Source organism: Sycon ciliatum, chromosome 8, assembly GCF_964019385.1.
Source record: "Sycon ciliatum chromosome 8, ocSycCili1.1, whole genome shotgun sequence".
Lineage (NCBI taxonomy): Eukaryota > Metazoa > Porifera > Calcarea > Leucosolenida > Sycettidae > Sycon > Sycon ciliatum.
The window spans coordinates 252,909-269,444 of NC_088650.1; the positions used below are offsets into that span (position 1 = coordinate 252,909).

The window sequence follows — 16,536 nt, forward strand, 5'->3', positions numbered from 1 at the left end:
ACGCACGCACGCACGCACGCACGCACGCACGCACGCACGCACGCACGCACGCACGCACGCACGCACGCACGCACGCACGCACGCACGCACGCACGCACGCACGCACGCACGCACGCACGCACGCACGCACGCACGCACGCACGCACGCACGCACGCACGCACGCACGCACGCACGCACGCACGCACGCACGCACGCACGCACGCACGCACGCACGCACGCACGCACGCACGCACACACACACACACACACACACACACACACACACACACACACACACACACACACACACACACACACACACACACACACACACACACACACACACACACACACACACACACATACATACACACACACACACACACACACACACACACACACACACACACACACACACACACATACACACACACACACACACACACACACACACACACACACACACACACACACACACACACACACACACACACACACACACACACACACACACACACACGCACACGCACATACACACACACACACACACACACACAGGTACACATGCAGGCATCATCACAATATGCACGCACGTACGCATACACACACACATACACACAAAATGTTCTCTTACTGGTAGATTCTATTCCAGGACTGCATACATGTATCATCATTATCCTAATCACCCATACCTACTCTGCTTGATTTCACGGCAGTTTGTGCCCAAATCAGCCCCTCAAAAATCCATCACGAAGTTTTTGTTAACGGAGGAAGTACATTTTCATGCATTAAAGTGCTGCATCCTGTGTTTAATGGATACATTTTCATGCATTAAAGTGCTGAATCCTGTGGATACATTTTCATGCATTAAAGTGCTGAATCCTGTGTTTAATGGATTCATTTTCATGCATTAAAGTGCTGAATCCTGTGTTTAATGGATACATTTTCATGCATTAAAGTGCTGAATCCTGTGTAATGGATACATTTTCATGCATTAAAGGGATGAATCCTGTGTTTAATGGATACATTTTCATGCATTAAAGTGATGAATCCTGTGTTTAATGGATACGTTTTCATGCATTAAAGTGCTGAATCCTGTGTTTAATGGATACGTTTTCATGCATTAAAGTGCTGAATCCTGTGTTTAATGGATACATTTTCATGCATTAAAGTGCTGAATCCTGTGTTTAATGGATACATTTTCATGCATTAAAGTGATGAATCCTGTGTTGTGCTGCACATTAGGCCTTGGCGGATAATGCCGGCAGAAAAATTGGCAGAATTCGGTACTTTTTCTGGTAAGTTTCATGCATGTTTGGTATGTGGATAAAGAAATGGAGCAGAATTCGAGGAATTGCCCGCCATAAAGTTTGTATGGTTCTGCCAATTTCGGTGCAAAAAAAGCAGAATCTGCCACCTTTTCGAGTATTATCCGCCAAGGCCTACTGCACATCAAACATGCATACTGTATGTCAACAGATATTCGGCGCAGATTTATTTTCGGCTATTTTCGGCCTGATCATATTTGGCCGAAAATCATATTTGGTCGAACATTTGTTGCAGCCAAAATTTTGTTTTTCAAGGTTCAGTGTGACAGTGTATACAGGCAGCAGCAGTACAGGCCGAACATTTGATGCAGCCGAAATGTGTTTTAGACCTGGGAAGCCGAAATTTGCCTCGGAATGGGCCGAAATTTGCCTCGGAATGGGCCGAAATTTGCCTCGTAATGGGCCGAAATTTGCCTCGGAAAGGGCCGAAATTTGTCGACTTACAGTACCTGGATCAAGGAGAATCCTGTAATATAGGTACTTTCCCCTGCACTGAGGGTAGTTTCCCCTGCACTGAGGGTAGTTTCCCCTGCACTGAGGGTAGTTTCCCCTGCACTGAGGGTAGTTTCCCCGGCACTGAGGGTAGTTTCCCCTGCACCGAGGGTAGTTTCCCCTGCACCGAGGGTAGTTTCCCCTGCACTGAGGGTAGTTTCCCCTGCACCGAGGGTAGTTTCCCCTGCACCGAGGGTAGTTTCCCCTGCACCGAGGGTAGTTTCCCCTGCACTGAGGGTAGTTTCCCCTGCACCGAGGGTAGTTTCCCCTGCACCGAGGGTAGTTTCCCCTGCACCGAGGGTAGTTTCCCCTGCACCGAGGGTAGTTTCCCTGCACGGAGGGTAGTTTCCCCTGCACGGAGGGTAGTTTCCCCTGCACTGAGGGTAGTTTCCCCTGCACCGAGGGTAGTTTCCCCTGCACGGAGGGTAGTTTCCCCTGCACCGAGGGTAGTTTCCCCTGCACCGAGGGTAGTTTCCCCTGCACCGAGGGTAGTTTCCCCTGCACCGAGGGTAGTTTCCCCTGCACCGAGGGTAGTTTCCCCTGCACCGAGGGTAGTTTCCCCTGCACCGAGGGTAGTTTCCCCTGCACCGAGGGTAGTTTCCCCTGCACCGAGGGTGTCCGGTTATAGCATGGTTTACTGTACAGACATTGTGTCACCATTATTGACAGTACAGTTTCATGCCTATGCGTGTATAATTTCAAAACACAGTACAACCGTGGAGCAAGGATAGTTTCTTGCAACAACTCTGTGTTGTACTTTGTTCTGTCTCCTCGGTACAGTCTGGGCATTCTCAGCACATTGGGCGCATTCTTCAGAAGTTTGACACAAATTGCTTGCTCTGGCTAGGCTTTCCTGAGCACAGGTTTGTAACTTGCTGGCAGCATGGCTGCAGCATACCTTATCATTGGCGTCTGCACTCTTTCCATACATGAGTGTGAAGCGACTTAGCCAGCAGTAGCGCCGCTGCATGGCCATTGAGCCGACAACATCCAGCGCAAGACTAGAGCCTTTCTTCTTCATGAGGTGGCCTTCCTTGATGACTAACGTTGCGTTCGAGTTGTAACCCACAATGCTGTGGTCGTCTACAAGCAAGTGAAGACAATCACGTATCACTAGAATGATTATATCGGTGCAAGTATTACAATGAGGAGTGCACACTGTGCACCCATCACCATATTAAATCATTATACCGGTGTAAGTACATTGTATTTAAGGAGGTGCACACAATCACACATCACTATTATTATTAATAGGAGGTGCACACAATCACACATCAGTATTATAAGGAGGTGCACACAATCACCCATCACAGCAGTAACACAAGCACATGGCACAAGCATTGCTGTGTTTCAAATTACCATGGCAACAGTTACCACTAGCAACTTACCCAGAGAATCAGATATGTCCACAAGCTGATCCAAGAAGACTTTCAACTGGCCAACGTTATCCCGGATGAGTGGATGTAATGGCTTCATGAACAACTCTTTGGCACTGTGCAGCTGGCCCCCTAAGTTACCAATGTTCTGGATAGCCTACGGAGAGGAGACAGAGAGGAGACAGAGAGGAGACAAGAACAGCATCAGCAGAGACAGAGACAGATCTTAGAGGAACTGAGAACGTGAGAAAATACTAGCCTGTGCGAGTGGTGTGTGTGTGTGTGTGTGTGTGTGTGTATGTGTGTGTGTGTGTGTGTGTGTGTGTGTGTGTGTGTGTGTGTGTGTGTGAAAAATAGGGATTCACTGGCCAGAAAAAGTCACTTCAAACAGCTGTGTGGTGGATACCAGGCTAAAAATTGTGGCGGTCAATTCATCAGCCTTGCAAGCTGTTGAATGGTGTAATCCCAGCACAAGTTGCTTGCTATGTCTAACATAGCTGTTCGCTATCATCGCTTCCGCGATGGGCATGTCTGAGGTCTGAGGTGTATGTGTGTGTGTGTGTGTGTGTGTACACATTGTTCAATGTGCCTGAGCCTCCGCCCCGAGTGGTATGTACGGTATGCGGACGAGATTTTGCACGGAAAGGAGACATGGCTCGGCATAAGTGTGTGGAGGAGCGTGCGCGGCCTGTGTCTGAGCAGCGGGGCGCCAGTCAGTGCGGGCGGTGTGGGCGGTGGCTGAGAAGCTGCGGTGGCTTGGTCCGGCATGTGTGTGCCTCAACGGTGGATGCCGCAGTGCCACCTGGAACTACCGGAACGTCGGCACCGGCGGAGGGATGTTGTGCCGCGCATTGTGACAGGTGTGGTCGCTGCTTTCGCGGTGTCCGGGGACGGGGCAGGCATCGCTGTTCAAGGGTGGCGCATAGATCAACAGCAGAGGAGCGCTCAGCCTTCCAGCACGTGTGCATATGCGGCAAGCGGATGCGACTACCCGTGCACCTGGAGCGTCATCGAGCGTCGTGTCCTCTCTCTCTCTTCTCAAGTTTCCCAGTGATGGGATCACGTGACCCTTTTGCGGCAGTGACTCTACAGGACAGGACAGGACAGGACAGGTGTGTGTGTGTGTGTGTGTGTGTGCGCGTGTGCGCGTGTGTGTATGTGTGTGTCAGTTGGAGTGGTTGAGGACGGTTGCCTCTTTTGAGGCTCCGTCCTCCAAGTAGTTTTTCGCCATACCTGCAGTTGTTTCCCGTGTGGTGGATACCAGGGAACAACTGCTGTGGCCTCTGCTAATGGTCTTGCAAGCCGTTGCAGTGTAGTGTTGACTGACGCTTGCACAAGAGGACGTCTGCTTGCTCGTTTGAATTTTTTGAAATTTGTTTGAAATGGTGCGGGCGCGTGTGGACTCGGGTCGACGGAGAGGAGAAGCGAAGGCCAGGAAGTTGAATATCGCGACATGGAATGTCAGGACGCTTGTCGAGGACGGCGGCGACCCTAAGGTTTCAAGGGCCCGTCCATCGACAGCGCAGGCGGATACGGTAGTGGACCGAAAATTTGAATTTTTGGTAGCGGAGCTGAAGCGCTTCGAAATAGCAATAGCTGGCGTACAGGAATGGTTCGGGGCGGACGTCTGGTCGTCGTCTGGCTTCACTATGTTACACTCGGGCCGTCAGCTGCCTCCAGCTGGTACTCCAGCGTTCCGCAACGAGGGCGTTGGCATCGTCCTCAACCCAGAGATGACTGACGCGTGGCGACGTGGTGGCAAGTCCTGGACGGCAGTAAAAAAAAGAAAAAAGTAAATTATCGTATCCGTTCCCGAAGGGAATTCACGTTCCCGAAGGGAACGGCAGTAGGCTCGAGAATAGCGGTGGCGCGACTCAAACTGGCGGACGCGGGTGATTGGGTGCCCTTGCAGCGGTGGAGGAGACGGTCGGACTTGTTCCTGTCTATCATCAATTATTACGCTCCCACTAGTAAGGCCAGTTTGCCAACGAAAAATAAATTTTACGCGGACCTGCAGACTACACTGGACGGAGTACCACGTGATGACATTCAAATTGTTCTGGGAGATTTCAACTCGCGTGTGGATGTTCAGCCTGCTTCTGGTGATATGTGGTCTGATGTTCGTGGCAGGTATGGCCTTGGACAGTGTAATGCAGCAGGAGAACGGCTGCTGATGTGGTGTGCTACAAACCAGCTGTCCATTATGAACACGTGGTATCGAAAGCCTCACCATCGGCGTGGTACATGGACTCACCCCGTCACCAGGCTCCCACATCTTATCGACATGGTGCTCATGCGGCAGTCTCAGCATTGGCATTGTCAGGATGTTTCCGTTATGCGCGATGCCAATTGTTTCACCGATCATTTCATGGTTCGTATCAAGCTTCGTATCAGTGCTGCTCAGCCGCGCCGAGCTCGCACGCCTACATCTGGAAGACGAAAAGCCGTGGCTGCTGTGGAGGTGTTGACAAGGGATGCTATTCGTGAGAAGTTTCGAGATCGTATGCCCACCGGCCTACAGCAACGGCCTTGGCAGTCAGGCGCCAATGAGGAGTGGTTGACGTTGCGGGATTGTGTGTGTGAGGTTTCTGAGCAAGTCCTTGGGGAAAGGAAGAGGATCCACCCGGACTGGTTCCTAAAGAATATTGATGTACTGCAGCCATTGATCGATGCCAAGAACCAAGCCAACAACGAAATGCTGCAGAAGGGCACGCGATCAGCGATGAGGAGCTTCCGCCAGAAGCAGCGAGCTGTGGCGCGGGCTGTTCGGGAGACCAAGGAAAAGTGGATTGAGTCTGTATCGCAGGAGGCGGAGAGGTCTGAGATTGGCGGTGGATCTCAGTGGTGTTGCATCCGGAAGTTGCAGACCCTCCACGCAGGTCGACAGCCCAACCGTGAAACATCAGTGCTGCATGAGGATGGTGAACTCCTGACGGACTCCGATGGTATCCGGGATCGGTTTTTCAGGCACTTTGGCGGCGTCTTGAATGTCGAGAGCCAGTACGATCCAGCTGTCTTGACAGCTATCCCGGATGAGCCACTGCAGACCGAGCTGGATGATCCCCCGACGAAGGCAGAGATGCTTGCGGCGATGCGCCCCATGAAGGTTGGAAAGTCCGGTGGGGAATCAGGTATCCTTCCCGAAATGATTATCTCGGGTGGTGAGGAGCTCCAAGATCGTCTGGTTCAGCTCATGCATTTGGTGTGGGATGAGGCATCGGTTGTGGCTGAGTGGCGGGATGCCATCGTTGTTCCAATACCTAAGAAAGGCAACTTGAAAGTTTGTGACAACTGGAGGGGTATCAGCCTTTTGGATGTTGTTGGGAAGTTGTTTGCGCGGATTCTTCAGAACCGGCTGCAGACAATCTCGGAGAAGACGCTTCCCGAGTCACAGTCTGGTTTTCACAAGGGCAGAGGGTGTGCAGATATGATCTTTGTTGCCAGGCAATTGATCGAGAAATCTTACGAACATGACTCGCTGTTGTATGCTCTCTTTGTCGATTTGCGAAAGGCATACGACTCAATCCCCCGTCCAGCGCTGTGGTGTTTGCTCCAGAAGTTTGGTGTCCCCCCAAGGATGCTCAGTATCATCAAGTCCTTGCACGAGTCGATGGAGGTGAAGGTCCGCATCGAGGGTGGTGTCACTGCTGCCATTAACGTCAACAACGGTCTGCGTCAGGGTTGTACTTTGGCATCCGTCTTGTTTAACTTGTATTTCTCTGCAGTCGTTGGGTATTGGCGCTCCATGTGCCCGGACGCTGGTGTTGAGCTGCACTACCGAGTTGGCCGAAAGTTGGTTGGAGACCGCACTGCCAAGGCTGGCCGAAAGTTGGTTGGAGACCGCACTGCCAAGTCCCGCCTGCAATGCGATGTCGTCACAGAGTCCCAGTTTGCGGACGATGCTGCAGTGTATGCCACCACTAAGCCGATTTTTGATCGGTGCACGGAATTGTTCATTTCGTGTGCGGCGCGGTGGGGCCTCACGGTCAGTCTATCGAAGACCAAATGCACGACTGTCAATTCGCCCATGAATGAGCCGGTGTCTCTTGGTGAGAGCACCATCGAGGCCGTTGACAGTTTTACGTACCTTGGCAGCGTCATCCATCGGGACGCGCAGTCTTCGCATGATGTTCAGTCCCGTCTCGCCAAGGCTTCGCGTGTGTTCGGCAGTCTCCGTGTCCCGGTGTTTGAGAATCGATCGTTATCTCTCCGCTGTCGGCGCCGCGTGTACATCACCCTTGTGCTGACGACCCTCCTGTACGGAGCAGAGACGTGGACGCCGAAGGCACCGGACCTGCGCTCTCTCAACACCTTTCATCACCAGTGTGTTCGCATCATCGTTGGCGTATCCAGGCGGGACCAGTGGGACAACCGCGTCACCTCCGTTACCATGGCCCGAACCCTCGGCATTGACTGTGACGTCGCGGACATCATCCGGGAATATCGACTGCATTGGCTTGGCCATGTTGGCCGGATGGACGAAGACCGTATGCCGAAGCGAGTTTTGTTTGGGGAGCTACCTGCAACACGCCCTCGCCATGGTCCACGCAAGCGGTGGCATGACGTCATCGTGGATGATCTCCGCTCCATCAGCCCCCCTGTGCCTTCTGACTGCTGGTTTGATGCTGCCCAGGATCGCTCTGCCTGGAGGCAGATTGCTCATCGTCGTCCTCCCGCCCGTTGCTCCTCCTGATCCTGACTCTGGCTTCCGCTGCGCATGTGGAAAGGTCAGCCGTCGTCCCGGGGACCTCAAGCGCCACGCTCCGTACTGCAAAGCTAGCAGATAGTCCCTTCGCTATCATTGCCATCGGCAATGGGCACGTTCAAGGTTCAAGGTGTGTATGTGTGTGTGTGTGTGTGTGTGTGTGTGTGTGTGTGTGTGTGTGTGTGTGTGTGTGTGTGTGTGTGTGTGTGTGTGTGTGCATTGAATGCGTAACTTGCTTCTTTATTGCGTTGATTTCATTTCTGTCTCCACGAAAACTGTATAAATAATATATTACAGTCTAGTGGTAGTAATACCTGGTAGGAGCACAAACTTCAGGCTCTTCACCGACATTCTGAAATGTGTTTCACCAAGCAAACCTTTATTTCAGAATGTTGTTGACAAAGCTGAAGTTTGTGCTCCTACCAAGTGTTATAGCCTTTTTTTGTCTCCGAGGAAACTTGTAGGATTAGTAGCAATATAAGGAAAAAGTTGGAGGCGTATCCTGAGATTGGTATCAGTGGATTTGTTTACATGTGGTTGGCATCAGTTGACAAGGAGACATATGAGTGGTATAATATTATGTCGTTACGGTTACATGTGATTGCAATGTCAATCAGTGATTCCCTGGTGAATGAAAGCAACTGCTAGACCAGATGAACACTTACCTTTGCTACCAATGTCAGTGTTCGCGATGTTTTCTTGTCCGGGTGAGCATCTTTCAAGAAGAAGAGCTTGGGAGACAGGATGGCCGGGGCAAAGAATCTGAGAAACAGAAAGCCGCTGAGTGCCAGGTAGTATACATTCTAGTGTGTATGTGTGTGTGTGTGTGTGTGTGTACGTGTGCGTGTAACACAGATATAGAAAAGACAACATCAAAGCACGACCATTCCTTGCTGATCAGGGCACACCGGTTACAAAAGGTTTGCGTTTATTCTGTTGTGTGATGAGTACATCATCACACAACCATAAGAACTCACACACAAACAATCCAGTGTATGTCGGAAAACTAGCGTTTCATCCCCATCCCCCCCCCCCCCCCCCCCTCCCCCATCCAAATCCCGCTCCTCTTACACCTCCTGCCTCCCCTCCACCCTCACACACACATACAATCTCTCTCTCTCTCTCTCTCTCTCTCTCTCTCTCTCTCTCTCTCTCTCTCTCTCTCTCTCTCTCTCTCTCTCTCTCTCTCTCTCTCTCTCTCTCTCTCTCTCTCTCTCTCTCTCTCTCGGTCTCTCGGTCTCTCGGTCTCTCGGTCTCTCTCGGTCTCTCTCGGTCTCTCGGTCTCTCGGTCTCTCGGTCTCTCGGTCTCTCTCTCTCTCTCTCTCTCTCTCTCTCTCTCTCTCTCTCTCTCTCTCTCTCTCTCTCTCTCTCTCTCTCTCTCTCTCTCTCTCTCTCTCTCTCTCTCTCTCTCTCTCTCTCTCTCTCTCTCTCTCTCTCTCTCTCTCTCTCTCTCTCTCTCTCTCTCTCTCTCTCTCTCTCTCTCTCTCTCTCTCTCTCTCTCTCTCTCTCTCTCTCTCTCTCTCTCTCTCTCTCTCAACAACATCACCAACAATACAACCAGTACCACATACCTCGTCACCAGCTGCTTGTAGCGGAAAGCGCTCCTCAACACGCTTGCGCAACCTCTTGAATGCCAGGCGCATGACAGGAGGGCATTGACGCACAGATCCAAATATGGCTTTGATTGCACGCAGGACATACGATGCTAACGTTGCCACATTTGCCTCGATCGCACTGTCAGCTGTTTGTCTATAATGAGAAGAATACGTGATAGCCAGGAGAGTGCACACATGATAAGGCATAAGTGAGTTTAACCAGCGGCAGGGGTGTCGGAACCAGTGCAGCAGGGGTGTGGGAACCGGTGCAGCAGGGGTGTGGGAACCAGTGCAGCAGAGGTGTGGGAACCAGTGCTGCAGGGGTGTGGGAACCAGTGCAGTAGGGGTGTCGGAACTGGTGCCGCAGCAATAATTTTAATGTGATTTTGGAAACAATGAAATATGGGCTATTTGGGCCCACTTTTCCAAACCGTTTCCCGGGGAGGGGTGTCAAGCATGCAATAAATGATTTACTGTACCTCGTACTCACTCGTATACGGGCAATACCGGCTGATACATGATCTCACGGCTGACACCGTTCGGTCATGTATCAGCCGGTTTTGCCCTTATAGTCGCTCGTACTCGGGCAGTAAATCATACGTACGTTATACGCCTGGGTGACAGTAAGTTAGTGTATGTTATAAGCCTGGGTGACAGTAAGTCAGCGATATTCTCTGTTCGAGTTATGGTTGGGGAGTGGTGTAGGGCAACAACAGAAGTTAACTCCCAGACCCAGAGCCACCACACCAACTTTCATATCGACAGTAGTAGCAGAAGAAACACTGCTGGTAGCACCACCAGCAGCAGCAGCAGCAGCACCACCACCAGCAGCAGCAGCAGCAGCACCACCACCACCAGCAGCAGCAGCAGCAGCAGCAGCAGCAGCACCACCAGCAGCAGCACCACCACCACCACCACCAGCAGCAGCAGCAGCACCACCACCACCAGCAGTAACAGCAGCAGCACCAGCAACAGCAGTAACAACAGCAGCAACAGCAGCAGTAGCCTTAACAACAGCAGTAACAACAGCAGCAACAGCAGCAGTAGCCTTAACAACAGCAGTAACAACAGCAGCAACAGCAGCAGTAGCCTTAACAACAGCAGTAACAACAGCAGCAACAGCAGCAGTAGCCTTAACAACAGCAGTAACAACAGCAGTAACAGCAGCAGTAGCCTTAACAGCAGCAGCAGTAATAGCAGCAGCACGCAAACCATAATAAACATTACCTGCCAGACACTTCAATCTTGGTTGGGTCTATTTCACAGTTCTTCTTCTCGTCATAGATCAAGTCAATGACAGGTTTCAAGACTTGCTCCAGGTACTTACTACCGACAACCTACAATCGTACATCAACAGCAAAAGAACAAGCCAGTATCAGTGACCAGTCACTCTGAGAAAAGGATCATCGGAATCAGCTCCGCTCATCGGTCATGTGACCTGTGTAACCCCAAGCCAATAAAACCTACTTCAGTACACGTTGCAGGTTACTAAACTAGAGGTTTTCAAAGCCTGAAAATGATGTGCAATTGAAGGTGACAGGTGCTACCTGGCAATATAGCAGTGAAAGTTGGATGTGAGAACCCTCCATACAAATGGTGACTGGACAATGTAGCTACAGTACTCTCAGTCGCCGGCGATAAACTAGGGGGAGGGGGGTCAGCTTTGTGGCCTAGACCGTTTTTATTTCATGCTCACCTTCATGAACTGATCGTTAGCTTTGGTTGCAAAAGAGTTTCCACGAAAGAGTGTTGATTTTTCACCTGCAGAGACAACATACAGGCATACATGTGTGCATGTACATACATAAACATACACTGTATACTGGCAGACACTAGTGACACTAGTGTCTGCCAGTATACAGTTACATGTACATACATATACATACATATACATACTGGCAGACAGTAGTGACAGGCAGACACTAGTGACAGTAGTGTGTGCATATACATACATATACATACATAAACATACATATACTGTATAAAACATACATATACATACATATACATACATATACATACATATACATACATATACATACATATACATACATAAACATACATATACTGTATAAAACATACATATACATACATATACATACATATACATACATACATATACATACATATACATACATATACATACATATACATACATGTACATACATGTACATACATATACATACATATACATACATATACATACATAATTATACATACATATACATACATATACATACATATACATACATATACATACATATACATACATATACATACATATACATACATGTACATACATATACATACATATACATACATATACATACATATACATACATGTACATACATATACATACATATACATACATATACATACATAATTATACATACATATACATACATATACATACATATACATACATATACATACAAAATCATATTATAAGCATACTGTTGGGTAGACCAGAGTATCAGTTGTCTGATGATTGCCTAGCGGCATGAAACTCAGAGTTACAACCAACCTGAACGTCCTCCGCTGAGTCTGCTATGTACTAAGCTCTGTCTCTGACATTGAGCACTCTCTGCAGCTCGGGGATCAACGGATTTTGTCTACGCTCCTGGCCTTACCCAGTCGAGCACTCTACCCCTACACTGCAAGCTAGCTATGGACGCTTCAAGGCCAATGAAACTGGGATATTCCCTGAAGAACATCCCTCTACCTTCACCCAAGCAGTACCGGAAATGTCTGATTGACAGGATTGAGCAAGTCATCAAGCGTATGAGGTGGGCTGCCTTGTTCTACCTCAATGGCGAGGAACGCGAAGAGGAGCAACCAGAACGCTTCGGCTTCAGAAGCAGGACGTGTCCGCCGCAAGTCGATGAACTGAAGGCCTTCGAAGAGGACCTTATTGGCGTGGCTGAAACTGTCAGCTTCCGCCAAGTTTCAGACAGCCTCCAAGACACTATGAGAAAAGACACCAAAACGATCAAAAACTCTAAGGACATCATCGTGAAAGCCGATAAAACCCGGAATTTGTACGAAGTACCAAAAGAGCAATACAGCAAGCTGATGAGGGAGAACATCACCAAAAATTACAAGATCGCGCCTGAGAATGCTTACGATGAAGTCAACAGCGAGGCGAGGGAGATCGCAGAGGATCTAAATCTTCAAAACAGGATGGATGTACTGGCTAAGTCGGAGGCATTTATAACACTGAAAGACCACAAAAACAACTTCGCTAGAGCGCTGCCCTGCAGACTCATTAACCCAGCCAAATCGGAAGTGGGTGTGGTGAGCAAGGCTATACTGGAGAAGATCGTGGCTGCTGTGCGTCGCCAAACGGCCGTGAACCTATGGAGGAGCACCATGTCAGTGATCGAGTGGTTCAAGGAGATACCCGACAAACAGCGCCACACTTTCCTATGCTTTGACGTGGTAGAATTCTACCCGTCAATTGGTGAGCAGCTCCTCCGTCAGGCCTTATCGTTCGCGGAGCAATTCATCACGATCGAGCCTCGTGAAATGGACATCATCTTTCACGCCCGGAAATCGCTCTTATTCCACGATGGCCGCCCCTGGATGAAGGACAAGGGCGACATGTTTGACGTAACAATGGGAAGTTACGATGGCGCCGAGACGTGCGAACTTGTGGGGGCCTTTCTTCTCAACCAGCTCTCAAGCCTCGTCGGTAGATCCGCTATCGGCCTCTACCGAGACGATGGACTGGCCGCCCTCAAGGACACCAGCCCACAGGCTGCAGACCGCCTCAGAAAAAAGCTGACGGAAATATTCAAGCGCTTCGACCTTAAAATTACCATCGAAGCGAACTTGAAGGTGGTGGATTTCCTGGATGTCACCATGAACCTGGACACCGGGAAATTTCAACCCTTCCGAAAGCCCAATGACAACCCGCTCTACGTCAGCAAGCAGTCCAACCACCCGCCTGGCATCACCAACAACATCCCTGCTGCTGTCAACAAGCGCCTTTCCGCTATATCGAGCGACGCGGAGGCATTCAACCATGCAGCCCCCGTGTACCAGACCGCATTAAAGGCCAGTGGATACACCGAAGTGCTGAGCTTTCAGCCCGAGGCACATGAGCACAGGGGCAGGAAGAACCGCAGCCGGAAGATCATATGGTTCAACCCTCCCTACTCCAAAAACGTTAGCACAAACGTCGCTGGTAGGTTCCTGAGCCTTGTCTCCAGGCACTTCCCGAAAACATCCAAGCTCGGGAAGATTTTTAACCGTAACACTCTGAAAGTGAGTTACAGTTGTATGCCAAACATGGGAGCGGTCATCAGCAGCCACAACAAGAGCAACCTGCGAGAGCCAGAACAAACCAAGCCATGCAACTGCAGAATTAAGGAGTCCTGCCCGCTGCGTGGAGAGTGCCAGACGAAGGAGATTGTGTATGAGGCCACTGCAGAATCTACCAGCAAGATTTACATCGGCCTATCAGAGACACCTTTCAAAGCCCGTCACGCCAACCACCTGACCTCCATGCGTCATGAAAAATACAAAAACAGCACTGAGCTCGCAAAACACGTATGGGAGCTGAAGAGCGAGGGAAAGCCGTTGACCATCACATGGAAGGTGCGGGAGAAGAGCCGATCATACAGATGTGAGTCAAAAAAATGCAATCTTTGTACCGCGGAAAAATTCCACATCCTGACTACACCCAAGAAGCTCCTACTCAACAAGCGGTCTGAGATGGTCTCGAAGTGCAGGCATGAGAATAAGTTCCGCCTCGCAAATTTCACACCTATCACATGAACTGACCAAGTACTGTACTGCACTTTGCCTGAGCACCCATTATTATAAAATAACACAATCCCTTGGCCTGTTGTTGGCGATGCCACTCTGCTCACGCCTGCCCGTCACCAAACGACTCCCTACTTGTAGTGATCTCACTGGGCCACTGCCCGCCACCCTCCTGGCACCCCCCACACATCTGCTGTACACTGCCTCCCCATCGCCTCTTTCCGCGCTTTCATGCTCACACCTGCCTGTTGCCCGCCACCCTCCTGGCACTTCCACGGTTGCGCCTTGGCCCGCGCCAGCTTTCTCCCCATACCTCACACCAGATTTAGCGCTAAATTTGTTTATGCCTGTGGCCCTATGTGTTTATAAGCATACTGTTGGGTAGACCAGAGTATCAGTTGTCTGATGATTGCCTAGCGGCATGAAACTCAGAGTTACAACCAACCTGAACGTCCTCCGCTGAGTCTGCTATGTACATATACATACATGTACATACATATACATACATATACATACATATACTCAATCTGCGGACAGCATACATACATGTACATACTGGCAGACAGTAGTGACAGTAGTGACAGGCACACACTAGTGACACTAGTGTGTGCCTGCACATACATGTACATACAGTTCTGGCACACAGAGAAATCCAACCTCATGAATAGAGTAGCGCCGTGTTCGAGTGCACAGAACAGTGTGTGTGATGCTGGGACCGAGTGCACAGAACAGTGTGTGTGATGCTGGGACCGAGTGCACAGAACAGTGTGTGTGATGCTGGGGCTGTGTTCGAGTGCACAGAACAGTGTGTGTGATGCTGGGACCGAGTGCACAGAACAGTGTGTGTGATGCTGGGACCGAGTGCACAGAACAGTGTGTGTGATGCTGGGGCTGTGTTCGAGTGCACAGAACAGTGTGTGTGATGCTGGGACCGAGTGCACAGAACAGTGTGTGTGATGCTGGGGCTGTGTTCGAGTGCACAGAACAGTGTGTGTGATGCTGGGACCGAGTGCACAGAACAGTGTGTGTGATGCTGGGGCTGTGTTCGAGTGCACAGAACAGTGTGTGTGATGCTGGGACCGAGTGCACAGAACAGTGTGTGTGATGCTGGGACCGAGTGCACAGACCAGTGTGTGTGATGCTGGGACCGAGTGCACAGAACAGTGTGTGTGATGCTGGGACCGAGTGCACAGAACAGTGTGTGTGATGCTGGGACCGAGTGCACAGAACAGTGTGTGTGATGCTGGGACCGAGTGCACAGAACAGTGTGTGTGATGCTGGGACCGAGTGCACAGAACAGTGTGTGTGGTGCTGGGACTGTGTTCGAGTGCACAGACCAGTGTGTGTGGTGCTGGGACAGCATGAACTATACCCTGCAGACACCCACATCACTGACTGCACATCGAACAGCATGAACTATACCCTGCAGACATCAGACTGCATGCGTAGGCCGATGTGCTGTCATCAACTTTGAAGTCGCAAAGAGAAACGTTGAGATGTAAGCAGGTGTAATCCTGCAGCCAGCGACTTTGTTAAAGGGGAAGTCCGGTGAAAAATTTAAATTTCAGGGTCGGTAGAGTTTCGGGCGCTGAGTCGAATGGTGTTGGTCCCACGTGTCTCCGACAAAGCGTTCTCGAGATATTTCCGTTTGAAAAACTGAGTTTCGGGGGCTGCGCCATGACGTCATGCGGCAGCGCCACACCCTCCGCAACGTCATAGCGTGCAGCTAGGTCAAAAGGAGTGCGTGAAAGCAATAGTGTCAGTGCTATTTCAAGTGATTTGGCGACCGATAGTAGGTGGTGCAAGCGACCCCGAAGACGTAACTCCTTGTGAGAGTGAGGATGCAGTCATGGCTGACCTTCATGAGTTCGGTCCGGGGCTGAGAACCTCGGTATTGAGCTGAAGAAATGGCCGCGCGGGCCGGTCAAGAGTGAGCGCTACTGAGTTTCCGACTGGTGAAGAAGCAGCAGCTATTGTAGAAGAGGCTGATATAATTATCAGATCGCTGGAGAGCAGGGTCGCCAAAATGGAGAAGAGTGATGCGAGTGCTCTAAATGTTGTTCCATACCGATTCGCTTAGACTCCAGTAGCCTGCCACATGGTGATGTTTTGGTGCGAACTTGGCATATTTCGGACGACTCAATTGGAGAACAGTGCAGGCTCTTTGAACCACGGGTACGACTCTTCGCTCGCAACGCTATGGAATCTGAAAGTTCTAGGTCCGTGAGCTGTTCTCTGTTTTGTCACTTGTCACGGTTGTGCACTCATCGCTGTAGCATAAAATAACGAGAC

General features: G+C 50.3%; 1 protein-coding gene across 1 annotated transcript in view; it reads right to left on the reverse strand.

The window, feature by feature from the left end:
• LOC135822921 (rasGAP-activating-like protein 1) overlaps positions 1-16,536 on the reverse strand; it is a 48,633-nt gene that overhangs the window by 5,051 nt on the left and 27,046 nt on the right. The window contains exons 12-17 of the mRNA XM_065335760.1: positions 11,173-11,237; positions 10,704-10,813; positions 9,453-9,630; positions 8,547-8,684; positions 3,189-3,333; positions 2,699-2,883 (exon numbers count right to left, since the gene is read on the reverse strand). Of these exons, the coding sequence (XP_065191832.1) occupies positions 2,699-2,883; positions 3,189-3,333; positions 8,547-8,684; positions 9,453-9,630; positions 10,704-10,813; positions 11,173-11,237 (821 nt within the window). The remainder of the gene's footprint in view (positions 1-2,698; positions 2,884-3,188; positions 3,334-8,546; positions 8,685-9,452; positions 9,631-10,703; positions 10,814-11,172; positions 11,238-16,536) is intronic.